Source organism: Urocitellus parryii, chromosome 7 (assembly GCF_045843805.1).
Source record: "Urocitellus parryii isolate mUroPar1 chromosome 7, mUroPar1.hap1, whole genome shotgun sequence".
Classification (NCBI taxonomy): domain Eukaryota; kingdom Metazoa; phylum Chordata; class Mammalia; order Rodentia; family Sciuridae; genus Urocitellus; species Urocitellus parryii.
The window spans coordinates 112,967,327-112,987,878 of NC_135537.1; the positions used below are offsets into that span (position 1 = coordinate 112,967,327).

General features: G+C 45.9%; 1 protein-coding gene across 1 annotated transcript in view; it reads right to left on the reverse strand.

The window, feature by feature from the left end:
• Positions 1 to 1,124: 1,124 nt before the first annotated feature.
• Positions 1,125 to 20,552, reverse strand: part of LOC144256112 (interleukin-36 gamma-like) — a 118,104-nt gene continuing 98,676 nt past the window's right edge. The window contains exons 2-5 of the mRNA XM_077801232.1: positions 4,711 to 4,765; positions 4,459 to 4,563; positions 3,461 to 3,600; positions 1,125 to 1,334 (exon numbers count right to left, since the gene is read on the reverse strand). Of these exons, the coding sequence (XP_077657358.1) occupies positions 1,125 to 1,334; positions 3,461 to 3,600; positions 4,459 to 4,563; positions 4,711 to 4,765 (510 nt within the window). The remainder of the gene's footprint in view (positions 1,335 to 3,460; positions 3,601 to 4,458; positions 4,564 to 4,710; positions 4,766 to 20,552) is intronic.

Genomic DNA, 20,552 nt, shown 5'->3' on the forward strand with positions numbered 1-20,552 from the left:
CCTTCCCTCGCCCAACAAACGAAAAGGCTGAAGGTGAGGAAGAGATTCATAAAAATTATCCAAATCCTGAAAAAGAAGGCCTGACCTCCCAGGCGCCTCCGAGGGCGTCTCAACACCTGTGAGTGAGGCTGCACTGGTCTTGCCACTTGGGATTTATTTCTTTGTAGAAAACAGATAAAGAGCTTGCAATTTTTGTAGAGATGCAAATGCCATCCATCGAGTAGGAAAGAGAGTGTCAAAAACTGCAAATTCTTGAAATGGAAGAAAAATGGCAGAAAAAGTGGCCAAATGGAAGCTGCCGAGTGTGTGCAGGACAGGGCGGAGGATGGGGTGGAGGACGGGGCCTTTAACCACAGAGGTGTGTTATTTGGGTAAGAATCTTAAAACCTTTAAAAGAGTCTAAGCAGCAAACGTTCATGTTTATTGACATGACTTATTGACTGTAGTCACTGTGTTCAGTGGGGGACAGCATCTTCTGCCCCTTGCCCTGTCATTCCTGAGGCACCTGGCAGTGTCTTTGGGTCCAGTTTCATGGAATGACCATTAAAAAATAAAAAAATAAATAAAAAGCCGCCCTCGTGCTTCAGCACGATGTGACAGTTCTAATCACTGGAGCACTGTTCATTCCTCCCAGAGTCCAAAAGCCCTTCTTCTGGTGTGTTCATCCTTCTTTAAGGTTCCCCATGGCTAAAGGTCCAAAGAATCCCGTTTCTCAGTGAAAGTTATCCTGGCTCTCCTGCTGCTCAATGCAAGAACGTCTGCTATGGCAAGTGGGTGAAAATCAGGCGTGGAGCAGGCCAATCACCTGAAAATGAGGGTGTCACTCCTCTCAGGGCCTCCCATGGTCTCACACACTGTGACACCACGCACCACTTCTCAGGTGACACACTGGGTAGCTTCTGCTAGAGAGGAGCCTTCAGCCCCAGCTGCCTGCTCTGAGTCACAGACTGCTCTTCAATGGCCACGAGGTCAGCGCTTCTTCCTCCATAAAATGAGCTGATGACAGCAGCTAGATCACCTCTTGCGCTGGCACGGAGCAGCCCTAAGGTGACACAAAGTCCTGCTGGGAGCTCAAAATATGAAAGACAAAGGCCTCTGAGCAAGCGGCCACCTCTACGCTGAGTTCAAGCCTTTAAATTCAAATAGAAGTTAGTGTTGTTGGTGGTCCCCAGGTCGGAAGTGAGGAAGATGGGCTGGCCAACCTGGGAGGAGGCGATGAGCCAGCCTGGGAAGGCCACAGACTCGAAGCTGGAGGTATTCCCATCCCGGGAGTGGTAAAAAAGGAAGGGTCTCACGGGCCCCACCTGGTTGTACAGATCCAAGATATTCTTCTCCTGAAAGGTGGGGCAGAACAGCCAAGAAGAGAAAAGGAAGTTGCTTGAAATGTTCCAAGTAACCAATAAACATCTCAAAGTTCAAGAAAGCCTTCCCCACCTGTGAGCAGGACTGGAAAGGTAAGTTTCCGAGAGCAGCAGAGTCTCCAGGTGGAATCTCACCTTCCCAACCCCACCCTCAAGTCCAGAGCAAGGAAACAAGGGTCAGGTCCACGAACCGGTGGCCGCCCTTGGATGATGAGTTGGAGCTCTTCTTGCACAAGAGACTGAGGGACAAAGATGCAAATTTGCAAAGTTGGCTAATGACCTCATTTACCAAAGCCCAATGGTGAGAGCAACTGTCCCAGCAAAGGACAGCCAGGCTGCGGGAGTGTGTCTCATGTCAATAGCTGAGCACAGGAGAAAGGTCACACACGAAAGATATGGGGTCAAATAAATCAGAGAACTTGCACGCGAGGGAGACACAGCCATCAGAAAACGCCTTCTCTGTTGCATTTAGAAATCATGTCGTATGTGTGTGCGTTTCTATGGGCATTTATTGAATATTTAGGTAAAATAAGCTTTTTAATTAAATTATGCATGTGTAAGACCTCAAGAGAGACCCAGGAATGGTTCAGAATTCCAGCATCTTCCACCCTGAGTAGGGAGTTCTCAATGGGATTCCTTTACTCTGGTAATGACTTTCCATCATTCAGCCAACTCTCTGGGTGGCCAAATACCTAGGAGTCAACCTTGATATCTCCTTTGACCTCCCTCCCAACATATATACCACAGCCTGTGGACTCTACTTCCAAACACTCCGAAACTGAGCTGCTTCTGGTGCCCCCCACCCCTGCCCACACTGCTGACCAGGACATCGCCACCTCTGGCCAGGATGATTACGGTGACCTCCTAACTGTTCTCCTGGAATCTACTCCATTCCCTCTCAGCCATTCTCCACAAAGCAGCTGAGCAAGCTTTAAACTGAAATAAGGACAATAAGTAAACTCATGCTGTCTTTTGGCTTAAACTTCTTGCATAATGTTTTGTTGTACTTACCATGAAATCCACAGGAAGCCTGTCTAAACTACCCGGCCCTCGCCTGCCCCGCTACCCTACCTCTGACCTCTCCGCCAATGCCGATCTGCTCCAGCTACACCTGCCTTCTGCCTTTTGCTCAGGGTTGCCGAGGTGTGCCCGCCCAGGGTCCTGATGTCCCCTGCCTGGACCCTCTGCCCCCACACCTGCCCGGCGGGCTACTCCCTGGGACTCAGGTGTCAGCTCCGAGGCCTGTTCTTAGGGAGAGCTCACTGAACATCCTGGCCAGAGTAACTAGAATCCCACCCTCTCCCACCTCATCTCGTTCCTGGGTCTCTTTCCTCATTATCATGTCACCAGCTAAACTTAGCCGAGGGACCCCTCGAGAATCGCCAGGCCTGGGCATCACTGGTCCTCGATATGTGGCAACGCCCAGCATCCTGCTCAGCAGGGATCTACTACTTCACAAATGGGAGACACCTTCTCATTTTAGACCATACTTCTTCCTCCCCCCATCAGCTCCCTGCTCACTGAGATGACGGGAGTCATCACCCGCAGCCCGGGTTCAGGGTGTCCACCTCCCGGCCTGCTTAGGACCGGGCATCGGCCCCTCCAGGGTGCCAGCTCAGGTGCCCCTCCAGCAGCTGCCTGCTCCCTGTGCCCCACCAGCCTCGCTCAGTCTGTGCCCCGGTTCTCATCAGCACCCCTACTTTCATTACCCTCATCTTTAAAAGTACAGCACGTGTCACCAGTTGACGGGGACATCAGAGGAGAGCATCCTCGGGTGACTTCCTCATTGTGTCACACTGTGGAATGTGCTTCCCAAGGATGGGTAGACGGGAGGTCCAAGAGGAGAAATATGGCACAACCAGACAGAGGACACTTGGGAAATACGGAGAACATTGGAGATTGAAGAGGGATCCTCAAGGAGAAGGGGTGGAGACACTACAGGAAGTGCTGTCGCACACGTGAAACTCATGAGCTAGGAATCAATAGGCTCAAGAGAATGGGAACTTCTGTTTTGATTCTAAAATTAGAACCTTTTACCCAATAAAATTCTCATAAAGAAACATTGGCTGTTTAAACTGTCATTTCTGTCCGCCCCTCACCTTCAGCCACAGCCTGGGCCATCGGTCCACCTCCTCACAAAACAGACACATGTCTGGATCCTGGGTGCCCAAGTAGATGGGAACCCCTCGACCCTGCTCGAGGGACTCAGGGTACTTGAATGGGAGGATAGTGACAGTGGCTGTAAAGACAAGCAGAGGACAGGCATCGGTTTCCTTTTGAAGTTTGGAAAAATGAATGGTTCTTACAGTTCTTCCCGACTGAGAAATGGTGGTTGGCCACACCAGAGCCACCATTTGTCAACCACTGCATCCGTCCTTTGCCGGTCATTCACCACCCACTCATCCCATGTGGCAGTCCCTAACCTAGAAGCTGGAGCAAACAGAGACTCAGATGCCAACCCTGACCTTGAGACTGGGACACTTGCACTTGAACATCTGGAGATGGCTGTCTCCTATCCCAGGCCACTCCTCTGATTCTCGGAGAGCTTTGTCCACTAGCAAGCTCTGTCTCAGGCGGTGCTGAAATTTGCCTTCCTGTGGATGTCCCCACTTAGTCCCTTTAAGACACTTGAGGCCACACAGTACAAGGTACTCCTCTTGCACAGGACAGATCAGCTACCTCAGATCCCTGAAGGTGGCTCTCCCAAGCCCTAGGGGTTCCGCACCCTGCTTTCTTTAGTCTAAAACAAACCTCTCTGGCTTTTCTTGCCAGACCGGTATGAAGTCTTGCCTCTTCCAGATGAGCCCACTGAAAGCCACACTTTTGGACACATACTAATGGTACATATTTACGGGGTGCCATATGACGACTCCATACATGTGCACAGCATTCAGTAGTGACGTGATCAGGTGATGAGTACATCCCTCCCGGTACATTGATCATTTCTTTGTGGTGACAGCAGTCGAGCCCTCTCCTCCGCTCCTTGAGAACACATGTCATTAAATACAGTCACCCTCCTGGGCTAAGGGCTGTCTGTCCTCACACTTTGACAAAAGGCCATGGGGTGAGGGGCAGGTCAGCACAGTGGACCACTCACCTGGAGTCACATTGCTGCTCCGTGGAACCATCACCAGAGTCTCTCCCTGCAGGACCCACACCTGCTGATCCCGATCAGACACCTCCCAAGTCTGAGGCCTAAGTGCTGCCGTTGGGAAGGGGGAAAATCAATGAAGGAATGTGAAAACGAAGGCTGCTTTCTTGACTCTAAAAGAAAGACCACCCAGTCTGGACTTCCATAAGGAGGAGCAGGGGTTACACCCCCCAAACAGGCCACACTCACGTGACTCACCTCCCAGCCTTGCCAGCAGAGCTGTGGGCTCTGGTGAGGAGAGCAGCCCCAGTACCTGGTGTCAAGACCTGGTCACTCTTGGTGGCTGTTGCTTGGTTGGCTGGGGCCAACCCAGCACTGATGAGCAGTGGTCCCCTGCCTCCAGAATCCCCTGGCCCCAGTGGCAGGAAGGGCCATGTGGTAAGGGCCACACACAGGGAGGGAGAGAAACGTTAGGGTGTCTGGAGGATACAGAGGTGATTGCTGGTGGTCTGGGCCTCAAGCACCCCATCCCAACTCATCTGTCCCACAAACTTGTCTCTCAGGGTCCATCATGGTGGTGTTGTGTCAGCCAGGCCCTGCAGGGACAGTGACAGTGACCTCAGGAGACAACCACAGGACCTCCCCAGGACACTGGTACCTCAGACACTCGTTCTCCACTGGGAGCCGGCTGCCTGACCTGAGATGGCGCTCTGGTCAGATGGGCCACCTTCCGGGACCAGAGTTCACAGCCGCCTCAGGGAGGGGAGCTGGCAGCATCTCCCTGCACCCAGCGCCCCGGCCAACAACCTTCCCTCCCTCCCGACCTTCCCTCCCTCCAGACATGACCCTTGACCTTGAACTCCCACAGGCCCTGATGCTGGTGTCTCCTCCTGGAGATCCTTCCTGCTCACTGGCTTCCATTTCTAGGGACCAGGGGAGCCCCATGCCAGGGCAATTCTGCTCACAAACTCCCCAAGGACAGGCAGTGAGCCCTGACCAGGACAAGGCCCAGAGCCACCCTGGCACACCCCATCCCTTCACTAACCCCCAACACAGAGGCTCTGGAGTTAGAGACCTTCCAGCTGTGGGTGGCACCTGCGTGGAAGAGCCCTTACCAAAAGTCCAGTGCACCAGGTCATGGCTCGCGGAGCTTCCCAGAGCAGTGACAGCCTCCTGCCAAGCGGGGTCATCTGTTTGGATGAGCAGAGAGGGAGGCTCCGGTTCCTTTGGTGGGTGTGACAAATGCAAAGCATGAAAGAAATCCAGTTCCTCCTGCCAGAAGGTCAGAGAGGTCCACTGAAGTCACACTCAGGACAGCAAGAGTGTGACTCGTCTGGGTTCCCTGAGAAACAGACGCTGTACCCACGTGGCTGCCACCGGGAAGCAGAGACGATGACAGACCCCAGGTTTCCCAAAAAAGGGGAGCCTAAGGGACTTCCCTGGAGCTTAGCCCTCCTGCTGTGCTGATGTCAAGGGAGAAATGAGGCTGGGTAGATAGAAGAATGGTCCCCAGGTGACCTCCTGAGCAGCACCGCACAGCCACTGCAGGTCTCTGCTGAGAAACTTGCAAGTTATTTTTAAATAGAGACACCCGTGGCCTGCAGTCCATAGGAAATCGGGACACATGTGACCCGGAGTCCCTGGCCTCTCCAAAGAAGGAAAAGTGCCTGATCAATACCTGGACTGGACAGGAGGCTGCCTGAAGGCCTCATGGACACCAAGTGCCTTATCCAGGATGGGGCAGGGGGCTGGCTTCCCCAAACCTATGGATCCACGTAAGCCCTAGACAGTAGCCATCCACTGGCCACCCTCCCGGGTCCCCTCCCAGCTACGGGAGCTTTACTTGGGTTTGTTTTAAGACATTGTTAGACTTGGTTTTCACCTTCTGCTGCCTTTGAATCTCAGTCTTTGACTACACAAGACAAAGGGTCCACCCAACTCTGTGCTCCAAGTTACCTTGTCACCCTGTGGGCAAGACTGGATCTCCAGGCCCCAGCAGGAACACGTCTTCATGTCCTGGCCCTGGGAGCCTGGCCCTCTACAGCCAGGCTAGTCCCTTAGGTCCCAGAAGAGCCTCCTTGCCCAGCCTGTCCCACTAGTCATCCCGCCTCTTTCCCTGCCCATGGAGGAACACCACCTTTTCCTGATGAGGCCCGATCCTACCAGTTTGGTGGATCAATGACCATGGGAGAGCGTGACAATTAATTCAGACACACTCCTGTGTAAAGTCAGGCTTCAGCAGTGTCACTCTCTGGAGTCCCCTCAGCCCAGCTGAACATTCCCACCATTAAGCCTCAGTCAACATATCCCCTTTCTTGGGGCACTCGCCACAGGACAGCAGCTTAAAGATCCCATCATCTGGCTTCCAAATCCCCCTGGGTCTCTGTTTCCTTGGGATCCAATCTGGAAGAGAGAACCTGCACTTGGAATTGCAGACGAATGTAACTGAGTTCAAGGAATCACGTCATCATACGTTGGAGGGCTAAAGGTAAAAAGGGCAGGCTGTGGGATCCTGGATGTAAGGCCACGGGCCGGAGCAAAGGACCCAGGAGCCTAAGTGAGTGCTCTTATAGGATCAATACCTGGATCTCAGGGAGGAGGATCCTCTACCTCCGGTTCTCAGACCCCATGCCATCTGGTAGATGGCAGAGGGCGGGGATCAACCAGGAGATGCTTGCAGGACCCAAAGGACTGATTTTCATTGATTCAAAAGCCCTTGGGCATAATTTGAACTTTTCATGCCCAGGTGAAGATTGCAAAAGCCCATATAGTCTGGTGATATATATATATATATATATATATATATATATATATATATATATATATATATATCCTCCTGAGCCTCAGCCTCTTATTTCATATGACCTTCTCCTTTCAATAGCTTCCTAGCATTCAGGGAATATAGCTTTTCCCAGATTTCCCAGACCTAGGCATCCATTCTGAGGTTCCTAGTTTAAACTTTAATGTGAAAGAGTATAAGAGAAATTAAAGGGAATAGGAATGAATGTTTCCGTTTTCTATTGCCATAACAAAATGTTTGAGGGTGAGTACTTTATAAAGAAAAGAATTAATTTAGCTCACATTTTTGGAAGCTGAAAGTCCAAGGTGGCCCCATGGACTCAGCCTTTGGTGAAGGCCTCAGGTGAATGGTGTCAACAGTGGGAGAAGCTGTGAAAGCAATAGTGTGCAGGACAGAAAGCCAAAATGGAGGGGGCCAGCCTTACTTTTTTTCTAACAACACTCACTGAAACAAACAGAAGGCCCCAGAACTATCAAATCCCTTCTAGGTCATTGCTCCCAGTGACCTAATTGGCTCCCTTTTGGCCCTCCCCCAAAAGGTCCCAACATCTCCCAAGATCACACACTGGGAACCAAACCCCCAGCACATCAACCTCTGAGCGGGGGAGGCGCACATGCAAACCTTACCCAAAGCACAGCACTGAGTGATGGTGATAAGAGGAGATATGAAACATGGGAGTTCATCATCCAAGAGCAGAGGGTCCATCTGCAGATGAAAAGGACCAGAACTTTTATCTCAAAATGGAGGGTGGACATCATGGTTACCTGGTAGCCTGGCTTGACTTGAGCAGACTAGCAATATTGACACCAGCTATAAAAAGCAATCCAGTCACCAGACTCTGTGAATGTTGTGTTTCCATGGAGAACAGTGACAGTGATGCACATCATTAACCTTGGCTTAAACTGAGTTCCAGAATATACTCAGAAGGCCAAATTTCTTAAGACACGGAAAAGATTTTAAAAGAACCTTTAGTCCAGATTCCAATTCTCAAGCCCTGTGATGCAATCAACCATGAGTGTTGGGTGATTAGCTCTGCTAACTTGCTCACTCCCCATGCTCATGAGCTTACTAAGTTGGGAAGACATCAAAGGAGGCAGGTAGGGTTAAGAGTTTCATCATTCACCACCATGGGAATCTCTAGAACTTGCTAACAGATAGCCAGTCCACAGTGCCTTACTCATGTAACCAGGCTTATTATCAGAACTAATAAAACAGAGGGAATTGTTGAGCGGCGAAAGTTATGTGGCCTTCAAGAAGGTCAACTGCACAGAATCAAGTTAGTCTAGAACTCGACTCAGGATCTGTGACTCCCAGGTCCAGATCCAGACCTTGCTGCTGGGAGGCTCCAGTTCCCTGGGGGCTCCAAAGAGGCCCAGACCCTACAAGAGCTTCATAGGACCAGGGCTGGCAGTGTGGTCTGGCGAAGACACCAGAAAAGAGCCAGAACTTGCCCCTGTTGGACTCGTGGGTCAACATGGCATGCGCCATGAGCCACGGAGAACAAAGCAGGTCCATTTGTACTCTCCATGGACTTGAGGCAAAGCCAAGGAAGTTCCTGGGGCAGCCTCTGCAGTGTAGCCCTTGCCCAGTGTTGATGCCACATGGTGATACGTTCAAAGGCTCTGCTCCTCCAGCAGCCCAAACCTTGGCCTGAGACCTGCTTCCCGCGTGCTGGTCCCTCACGTCTTCCTGAAGCTGGTCTCTCTGCAAGCCCAGACTCTCATACCTGAGCCAACATGCTATTTAACATCTTCTGTCTCCCTCATGTGAAAATAAACGACAATGTAACAACCCCACAGCTACTCAACAAAACAGCAGCAGTCAACAGAATCATTGGAAGAATTAAGACAAAGAGCCACACCATCGAAAACCACCAGAGATGTATTGCTGTAAAAATCAAAACAGCTATTGACCAAATTGTCCACTTACCTACTGCAACAACAACAAAGACAAAGCAATAAAAAGCCTTAATTGGACAACACCTAAGAAAGAAATGCTAAATTAAATGTCTACGGTTTGAAATTTCCAGACAAAGAGAAGTTTTAGCCTTTGCCTAGTGGTTCATATTGCTCAAAATGCCAAAGTCATGCAAGAAAAGATGGAAAATTGGGTGGCATAAAAATTTCAGAATTTTGGACAAAACACACCATGAAAGAAAATTAAAAATACAAGTGACCCAGGTGGAAATGTTTGCAACACACCTAACAAGCAAATAATATCTAAAGCTTTGGGATGTTCCTGGGATAGGAAAATGCAAAATAGTTCTATAGAAAAATGAGCATCAGATATAAAAAGCACTTACTGGACAGAAAGTATACATACATGCCTGGAAAATCTAAGTAGATCTAATTAATCACACTAGTAATTAGCAATATGCAAATCAAAGCAATAAATGAGATTGGGTTTGTACCCATCAGGAAGACACAGATTCAGGGACAGCAGGCCATGGTGTGAGGAAACAGATTCCCGTCAGGAGCAATGGGCATCAGAAACTCTAGTGTCTTTTTTAGCACACATTTCAAAGCAGGTCTTGCTCTCCAAATTCCTACTGGCAATTCCCAATCAAGGCTTCTTAGCAATGATCTCTTCAAATTTTTGGCAGCCACCATCAATGTGAAACCGTTCACATGAGTGACTGGTTGAAAATCGTATTTATCATTTTTTTCCTGATGAACAGGGGCTTTCTTACAACGGATCTGGATGGCTTCATGTGTTTAAATTGAACTTCAAGGGTGCTGTTATTCTTTACCTATATGCCTTTTTCTAATTTTTTTTTGAAGATTTTCAAGTTATACTTGGCTGCCATCGCAGCCACCACCAGCACACAGGTCCCCACAGAGCTTCAGTATCCCCTTAGTCTGGAAGCATTGACTCACTGCTGACGATGTTCCTTGCCCAGAGTTTTATTTAGTACTTCTTTGCAGAATAATGTGCTTTGAAACATTTCTTCTTGGTAATTCTAAGTTACACAAGCAGCAACTCCTTCCTAAGATGCGTCTTTTTCTCTCTCTTAATAGCTGCAACCTGCTCGTTTCTGCTTCTGTTCAGGTCCTTGCCCCTTTTGTTGATTGGGTTATTTTATTTTGTTGTTGTTGTTGTTGTTTAACTTTTTGAGTTCTTTGTATACTCTAGAGATTAGAGGTCTATCTTTTGTGTGAGGGGTAAAAATTTGTTCCCAGGGTGTAGGCTCCCTATTCACCTCACATATTATTTCTCTTGCTGAGAAAAAACATTTTAGTTTGAATTCTGTCATCAACAGCTGGGGCAGGAACCAGAGCTGCCTGGAGAAGGGGATGACATGGAGGCTACTCGCCTGGGAAGGTCTTGAAACCTGAAAGATGCTAGGAACAAGGGCAGTGCTCAGCCTTTGGAAAGGACCCCGCTGAGCTTGCACGGGGCTGAATAAACCTTGCTCTCCTACATCCCCAAGTGCCACAGCCTCTTTCCAGTGCCCTAATTTCCCATATTTTTTAATTTGCCCCATTTGTTGATTCTTGAAAAAAATAAATAAGATTGATAGACCACTAGCCATGCTAACAAAGGGAAGAAGAGAGAGAAGCCAAATTACTAGCTTACAGCATGAAAAAGGCAACATCACAACAGACATTTCAGAAATACAGAAGATAATTAGAAATTATTTTGAAACCCTATACTATAATAAAATAGAGGATAGTGAAGGCATTAATAAATTCCTTAAGTCATATGATCTGCCCAGATTGAGTCAGGAGGATATACACAACTTAAACAGACAATATCAATGGAGGAAATAGAAGAAGCCATCAAAAGACTACCAACCAAGAAAAGCCCAGGACCAGATGGGTATACAGCAGAGTTTTACAAGAACTTTAAAGAAGAACTAATTCCAATACTCTTCAATCTATTTCAGGAAATAGAAAAAGAGGGAGTACTTCCAAATTCATTCTATGAGGCCAAAATCACCCTGATTCCAAAACCAGATAAAGACACTTCAAAGAAAGAAAACTTCAGACCAATATCCCTAATGAATATAGATGCAAAAATCCTCAATAAAACTCTGGCAAATCGGATACAAAAACATATCAAAAAGATAGTGCATCATGACCAAGTGGGATCCATCCCTGGGATGCAAGGCTGGTCAATATACAGAAATCAATAAATGTAATTCACCACATCAATAGACTTAAAGATAAGAACCATATGATCATCTCGATAGATGCAGAAAAAGCATTCGACAAAATACAGCATTCCTTTATGTTCAAAACAATAGAAAAACTAGGGATAACAGGAACTTACCTCAACATTGTAAAAGCTATATACGCTAAGCCTCAGGCCAGCATCATTCTAATTGGAGAAAAATTGAAGGCATTCCCTCTAAAATCTGGAACAAGACAGGGATGCCCTCTCTCACCACTTCTCTTCAACATAGTTCTCGAAACACTGGCCAGAGCAATTAGACAGATGAAAGAAATTAAAGGCATAAATATAGGAAAAGAAGAACTGAAATTAGCACTATTTGCTGATGACATGATCCTATACCTAGCAGACCAAAAAAGTTTAACCAAGAAACTTCTAGAACTAGTAAATGAATTCAGCAAAGTGGCAGGATATAAAATCAACACCCATAAATCAAAGGCTTTCCTGTATATCAGTGACAAATTCTCTGAAATGGAAATGAGGACAACCACCCCATTCACAATATCCTCAAAAAAATAAAATACCTGGGAATCAACCTAACAAAAGAGGTGAAAGATCTATACAGTGAAAACTACAGAACCCTAAAGAAAGAACTAGAAGAAGACCTTAGAAGATGGAAGGATATACCTTGCTCATGGATAGGCAGAATTAATATTATTAAAATGGCCAATTACCAAAAGCACTTTACAGATTCAATGCAATTCCCATCAAAATTCCAATGCCATTCCTTGCAGAAATAGAAAAAGCAATCATGAAATTCATCTGGAAAAATAAGAGACCCAGAATAGCTAAAGTAATTCCAAGCAGGAAGAGTGAAACTGGCGATATCGTGATATCAGATTTTAAACTATACTACAGAGCAATAGTAACAAAAACAGCATGGTACTGGCACCAAAACAGGCTGGTAGACCAATGGTACAGAATAGAGGACACAGAGACAAATCCACAAAATTACAATTACCTTATATTAGACAAAGGTGCTAAAAGCATGCAATGGAGCATGGATAGCATCTTCAACAAATGGTGATGGGAGAACTGGAAATCCATATGCAACAAAATAAAATTGAATCCCTTTCTCTCACCATGCACAAAAGTAAACTCAAAATGGATCAAGGAGCTAGGAATCAAACCAGAGACTCTGCGTCTAACAGAAGATAAAGTTGGCCCTAATCTTCATCACGTGGGGACAGGCCCCAAATTCCTTAATAAGACACCTAATTTCCCATGTTTTACTGTACTTTCCATAACACTGTGAGCTGAGTACAGCACTAGCCTCTGTTGATTCCTAAATTCACAGTGAACAATTTTTTCCCTCGCTGGTCTTTGGGATCCCACAGTTTCAGTAATAGCTCTGGTGGAGGCTTTGTGTGCACAAAGTATCCTGAGGCCACATCCCTTCACTTCAGAGTCCCAGGGGTACTGCCAACTTCCACAGGGCTCAGTCACAAGCAGTTCTACCTCATACCTGTGAGCATTAATGGTGGCCCTTTGCTGCCGGCATCTGGGATCAGTTACATAAAACATACGTGTTTCTCATTTTGAAGTTGCAGGCATTTAAAAACAATCATAACCCTAATTTAAAAATTAAAATCAATTTTGTTTAAAAATTAAAATGGAGTATTATACAGTTTAAAGTGTCTTTCTTGTGACATTTATAAATTACAAAGAGAAATATAATACTTTTTTTAACAATTTAGTAATTGTAACTCAGCAGATACCACCTAGACCAAATGATCAGTTACCATCATCAGAACTAGGACTCCCTGATTCCATGCCCTCAGAAGATTATGCTGCTTCTGTGGTGTTCTTGCCAAAAATACTTGTCCTCCATGTAATTAGGGGAAACATCAAAGTCATTCGAGACTTTGTGTAAACCAGTCAAGACTCTTCAAAATGTCAAGGTCATACAAGATAAAGACAAACTGAACAACTGCTACAGATTGGCGGAGTCTGAGAAGCTACAACATGACTCTGGAGGAGGACACAAAGTTTGAGGCCGAGCTGTGCAACCTTGGGGGACCCTGTTCTAAAATAAAACAGAAAGGGCTGGCCTATAGCTCAATGGTAAAGTGTCCCTGGGTTCAATCCCCAGGACCAAAAAAAAGTGCCAAAAAAAGATACAAGTAAACAGACAGAAGAATTCTTAGGATTCTTGAAGAGGAAAAGGACATTAGGAGGAAAAATTGGTGACATTTAAGTAAAATCTGTAGTTTAATAATTAGTATTTTACCAAAGTTAATTTCTTGGATTTGGTCATATACTAGGGTTAAATTTTTTTTAACACTCGAGGAGGGCATGAATGGTATATGTGGATGCTACTGTTTTCTCAAGTTTTAAAATAACTATTTCAAAAAAAGTTTAAAAGCAAAGATGTGTGTATTCAGATGAACTGCTGGAGCAGTTGCTGTGGCACTATTGGCCCTTCTGATATTTTTTTTCATGCAAATAAGAAATGCTGGCTAAAGAAGAGAAGAATTTAGAGGGTATACAACTATCTACCAACTGGGACACTCTAATATATGTCACCTACTTTGAGATTTAATTTTTTTTATTTTCTTTTTGTTTTTCCTTCAAACAAAACAAACCATGATTATCTTGTAAGTCGATTCCCAACTTTAATCAAAAGTTATCTATTACACTGGCCTGAAAATAAATATCCACAAAGCAGCAAATCTATTCACACATAAAGTATATAAAGTCCTTTATGGCTTCTGAGACCTAATTCTTTCTTTCCAGTGCTGGGGATCAAACCCAGTGCTTTATGCCTGCACTCGACCATGCAACCAGAGAACTCATTCTTAAGCACTTGTGTTATTTTTATCCCTAAGGATATTTCAAAACAAATCACATAAAAGATGTAGTGAACTAAAAATGTGGTGACAAATTTATTTTGTCAACAATGGAATTTTCTCAAATACATATTCACAAGATATAAATACAATATTTTGGAAACCCAAATGATATTCTGAAGTCCTAAGACTAATGTTCCCCACTTAATGAATTGGTTTAGTTAGATTACGTCTGTGTACTTACTCTTCTTTTTCAAAGTTAACTGAGTATGAGAAGACCTTTAGAATATAGATAATCAGAGATACTTTTAACTTTAGAAAAAGTTTATTGGGTTGTTTAAAAAAAAACAGCGGCTCAGGAAGCTGAGGCAGGAGGGTCTCAAGTTCAAAGCCAGCCTCAGAAATTTAGCAAGGCTCTAAGTAACTTAGCAAGACCCTGTCTCGAAATAAAATATAAAAAAGACTGGGGATGTTGCTCAGTGTTTAAGCATCCCTGGGTTCAATCCCCAATACAAAAAAAAGAGATAATAACCCAACTGGAATTTGGGGGTAATACATTGAATTTATAAATTAATTTGGGGGAATTTGACTATTGGATAATATTGTCATTTCATTAAAGACATTCCTCCATTTATTCAGATTCTCTTCTAAATCCTTTCTTAGATTGTAAAATTTCTTCACATAGGTCCTGTGTATTTTCAATTGTCCCCCACCCCAGACATTTGCAATATTTATTGCTATCATGAATAGCATTTCTGATCATAGACAGGGGAGTCTTGATTATCAGTGGCTTACTCCCTGATAAACCCATTGTAAATTGAAAATATCACAAGTCACAAGTGCACCCAAAACACCCAACATGCAGAACACCCCAGCTTGGCAACACCATGAACTGCACAGAGCCAGGCTCTGCCCTGGGGACCCTGTGGCTGCCAGGGCACTACCACCGGCCCTGGCTGCCCAGCATGAGAAGAGGACACCCGAGGAAAGGTAGAAACTCAAAAGGTTTTCTGCCGAACCCATATTGCTTTTGCTTTGGTGGAACTACCCAAAGTCAGGACCATTTGTGTTCCTGCTGGTTCTCGAACACAGAGAAATGCTGTTGGCAGCTGCTTAGTGTTCTCTTCAAGCAACAAATTCACCCAACTCTCATTGGTTCTAGTAGTTATTATTGATCTACCCTTGTCATATAATTTGCAAATAATGACATGTTGATCTCTTTCTTTCCAGTGATTACATCTCTCAGTTCTTCTTATCCCAAAGCCGTGCCCAGGAACCTCACATCAAACAGTAATGGGCTCTTCTTTCTCGTTCCTGATCTTAAGAGGAAAGGATATAGAGTTCCTCAGGTTATGTTTGATATAGATTGTGCTATCCAGCTCTTCACAGGCTAAAGAAATATTTTCCTCTTATTACTAATGTTTAAAAAATTTTGTAAAGTCAGAAATAAATGTTGAATTTTATCAGATATTCATTCTGCATCTATTGAGGTAACTGTATCCCTTTTGACTGTTTGTTAATGTAGTAATGTGATATATTTTCTAATGTTGAACCTCCCTAGTATGTCTGGGATAAAGCTACAAGGTCATGAAATGTTTTAATGCCTCATTCGATTTGGAGATTTGATATTTTATTTAGAAATTTCCCTTGGCATCTGTAAGGGAGGCGGTACTGAAATGTCTACCACCATCGCCATCACCCTCTCTGCTTCTGAAGTCAAAATCATCTTCTCCTTATACAGATGAGTGGCTTTTCCTTTTTCCTTTTTTTTCCTGGGCCAGGGGGAAAACAATTGCATGTGATTGGAATCAACTCTTCCATGAAGGCTTGGTAGGATTTCCCCTAAAATTACCGCCTTCCAGGGTTCAGGGGGAGGAGATCCTAGAGTATGTTTGGACTCTCATATTTTTGAGGGTGCTTTTTCACTCTCTCCCGTTTTGAGATCTCTGTGGCGTCTGTGGTCTTGTCCATGTCCTAATGTCAAGGTGAACACTTAGATAAGCAGTTCTTGCTAATGACACCTGACACTTGCCTTTTCCTCACTGAATGACTCGGGCATGGCTCCAGGGAGAGTTGGCCCAGAGATAACCCTGGGTGAGTAAATGGCGGAGTGTTTTCAAAATCATTTCTCTGCTTCGAAAACCCCACTATTGCTCCCTCCCTGGGCCCTGGTGATTCTTCCCCTCTACTGGGAGGAGTATGGCTCATATCTTGAGGCCCTGGGTTCTGCCTGCAATGGTGGAATAAAAAGAGGGGAATTATCTTTGGTCGGCTGCTTTCCTGAAAGTACACCTGCAAAGAGCTTGTCCTGTTTATTTGGTCCTAGATACCTGGGAATGCCTGACTCTCAGGGTAGATTCAAAATAGGAGCCCTAACCTTGCTGACAATTTCTGAGTAAATAGGAGTGGAACACGATTCCTTTCCTGGACCATGAGCTCATATAGTGTACGCAGATGAAGTCTTCATTTCTGTCCTAAGTACGTGCAGGGGGGCCTGGCAGGGAGAGCAGGCATTGATGGAGTGAACCAGGACTGGAGCACAGACACGCAAGACCTAGAAAAGCAAGTGAAATAGCAGAAAACACACAGAACTCGAGGCCACACCACGAGGAGTCCAGAAGCAAGCTGGAAGGTGAAAAGGCTCTTCCACAGGAAATCAAGACACTTTTCTCTTGGACAACTTTTAGGTCCAAGAGTTTACATGCAAACCTAAATTGCAGATGGAAGAAGACAAACAAAAGGAGAAGGCTTCAGTTCAGAAGGTACAGGGCATAGCTAAAGTTGTGTCTCAGGAAACGTCAGAGCCTTAAACACTCCATGGCAAAGAAGGAAAAAACAAATACCAGGTAGATGCAGGTGGCGTAAATACAGTAATTCTACCAAAATGCGGTGATCTGATTTCAATGCCATTTAATTATTCTGCAGCATAAGAAAGGAAGGAGATGCCCAAATTCTTATTGTGGAATGAGTAGAAAATACCAAAAACTGACCAAGATGGCACATAAACACACAGAAAGTTTCATTTCTAAAATATGCATTGTGTCCCAAGTGAGATTTATTTCATAAATACACACATGGTCCAGTATTAGGATATCTAAAAACATGATTTGTTATAACAGCATGGGGTTTCCCCAAGCCAGGCCAGACTTTCCACTCTTCCCAGTCCCTGATTCCCCTCCGTAATCCAAGAAACGTGCTGATCACAGGCCACTGGGACAGGTGGCCTCTGGGGAGGCAGAAAGACAAGATCCTGGGAGCCATGCAGGTTTGAAGAATTGGAAGAAGCCAGAAGCTGGAGTAGGGATCCGACCACACTACCCCTGGCTGACACCACTCACCTCCAAACACCTAATAGGGGACAGTCTTGGGATGTAAAGTCACATGTGAATTTCAGGTCAAATTAAAATATTCAGTGCTCATTACCTGACCCTGATGAACTGGCGTCAGCTCACAAACCCACAGCAAGGACCTCACTCATCGCCACTCAAGGGTGGCCCTGATGTTGGATGCGCAGTCTCGGGCCCCACCCCAAACCACTGCATCAGAATCCATGCATATTTTAACAAGGCCCCTAAGTGATTCACACATAGAAATGTGAGCACGTCAGGGCAGAGTCACTGAAGAGACAGTTACTCAGGTGTGCAGAGGACCAGGCCACTCTGCAAGTCCCACAGAGACCCCTCCTGAGGGATGGAGACAGCTCAGGGACAGAAGAGAGGCTCACGTCACACTGAAACACCTCCTTGTTCCACGTCACTACAGCATTTCCCTACCTTCCACCTCCAGGAACAAGAGCAGACAGGCTGGAAACCAGAGACCCACTCTTCCATCCTGTCCTGGTGCTAATGCCACAAAGCCCTCTGGAAGCCACTTTCTCTTTTCTGTGACTTGGTTGATTTACCTGTGACCAAGGCACCTGGAGTCGCTCATCTCTAATTACTGAGCTCCACGGAGGGTGACTGAACAGCAGGGTCCAGCTCTCGGTGACCCTCAACTCGATACAGTACCTCTCTGGAGACAGAGGGTGGCAATCAAGTGCCCAGCACAAGCTGCAGGTGACCCTGCTGTGCCAACTGGCATGCTCTGCTTTTGTGGAAACAGGAGGGACATAGTGGTGGGATTAATGGACCACAGACGAGATCATGGGCCCTGGGAGGAGGTGAGGGAGGGAAGGTTCAGAGCCAAACCCTCCCCTGCATGCCATTCTCCCCCTAGACACCAGCCCAAGTCCCCACTGCCCACAGAGCCCAGCACCTGGTGACTGTCTCCAAATCTCAGGAATCCAGGTCAGGTTGAAAAATATTTCTCCTACTGAGAATACAGCCATCAGTACGTATCACCCCTCCTCTCAGTAGCCATGCTTAGCAATGTGCTCTCTAAATTCTGGGGCCCAGTTCAATCACCAGTTTTGAACTCTTACTCTGCGCCTCCTAGAACACATACTGTCCTAGGTGCCACAGGTACATTCAAAAAGAATCACCCCTTTCAGAGATGACATGGGTATTGGACCAAAGTAGGCAAAAAATTATTAAAATGAGAAAGACACTGATGTATTTTATTTGACGATATCAAGTGCTTTGGGGGAAAAATGTGGTAGATTCTGTGCTGCGTACAAATGGATTTCACATAAACTGCTCCTGGGAATCACTGTGACACCTGTGTATCTAAATTCCTAAGGGGTACCTCGGGGCTGGTGTTTTCAAAGCCTCCTGGTGTTCTGAAAGGTGGAGACCAGGGCTCTGCCAGGTGTGAGGAATCATTAGCAAGGGCAGTGAGAACTTCCTGGGGCCCTGCGAGGGAACAGACCCTGGAATCCTGCAGCAGGCAGCTGAATCACTGCTCGGCCTGGGCTGGGAGCCACCTGAGGAATCTCTTCTGGTGACCTGCCTGATAAATGCTCCACTTGAGACTCTGCGTTTCACACCTGATTTTCTGGCCTCCCCTTGGATGGCCACCTGCTCTCTTGTGCCCTGTCCAGGAGCACAGAGGAGGCACTAAGCCAGGCCTCTGCTTGTCTGGTGGCAGCATGTGGAAAACATGGCGATAGGCCTGAGGAGCTGCCTGCCACCTACCTACAGACTGAACAGTCCCTGAAAAACCCCCATGACAATGAGAGCCTAGGAAAGGAGGGGCAGGAAGCTAAGCATTAACCCAACGAAGGCTTTGGGGGAATCTCGCCAGAATAATAAGCTTTTTTAAAAACACCAGAGCAACCATGTCAAAGTGCTGAATCACTAATAAGAAGAGCTGAGGTGTTGAGCACTTCCTGTGGGTTATGTAGTCATAATTATATGAAGCTGTAAAGATAGGGCCATGTGGTCCCATGTACCCTTCCCTGAGTCCACCCAAAGAGTAATATCTTGCTTAATTACAGTGAATCTCAAAAACATAAAATTGACATTGCTGCAATCCACAGACCTTATTCAGAGCTCATCAATTTTACACACATTTTTGGGGGTGTCACACGTGTGTGTAGTTCCATTCACTTAGCATAGGTGAAGTTACCCGTAACAACCACAACCTGTCAATAAACAGCAATCCATCAAAGCCAAGATCCCTCATGGTGGCCTCAGCAGTCACCCATCCCCAGCCTGGCCCTATCCCCTGTCCCTGGCCACCACATTGCCTTCTCCATCTCATTAATTTTGTGACTTTGAGACTATTGCACAGATGGAATAAATATACAAATGGAGGTTTCAAGATCTGCTTTCTTCGCTCAGCACAGTTCCCTGGAGATTTTTTATTGCTGCATAGCCTCCTATTTCTCCATTGTCCATTGAAGACCTTTGAGTTGTTTAAAATTTGTGTCTGTTTTGAAGAAAGTTGCTTAAACATTCACGTACACATTTCTGCATAAAGGTGAGTTTCTGTTTCTCTGTGACAAATGCCCGGAGGTACAATTACTGTGTCGAATACTCCAACTTGTTTTCCAGAATAGCTGACATTTTACATTTTACATTTTTTACATTTTACGTTTTTTACATTTACATTTTACATTCCCAGCAGCAACAGGAGAGAGCCATTTTCCTCGATCCTGGCCCATATGAAATTGTAATCACTCTGTTGAGAGAGGTAGGCACTTAAATCTCTTTGTGGTTTTAATTTGCATCTCCCTAATAACTCCACCTGCCAGGGGGAAATGGGCTATTTATTGGAGGAGAAGAGAGTCCCATGTTGTAGAGAAGGCTTGGGCTCACCACTTTGCAGGCTGTGGAAATAACCAAAGACCACTCAAGCGAGAACCAGCAAAGGCTGTTTACATTTGGAGCTTTCTACAGCAAGGAGTCAGCCAGCGATACTTGCTTTTGGTGGAGACTCAGAGGCAGGCAGAGAAGCAG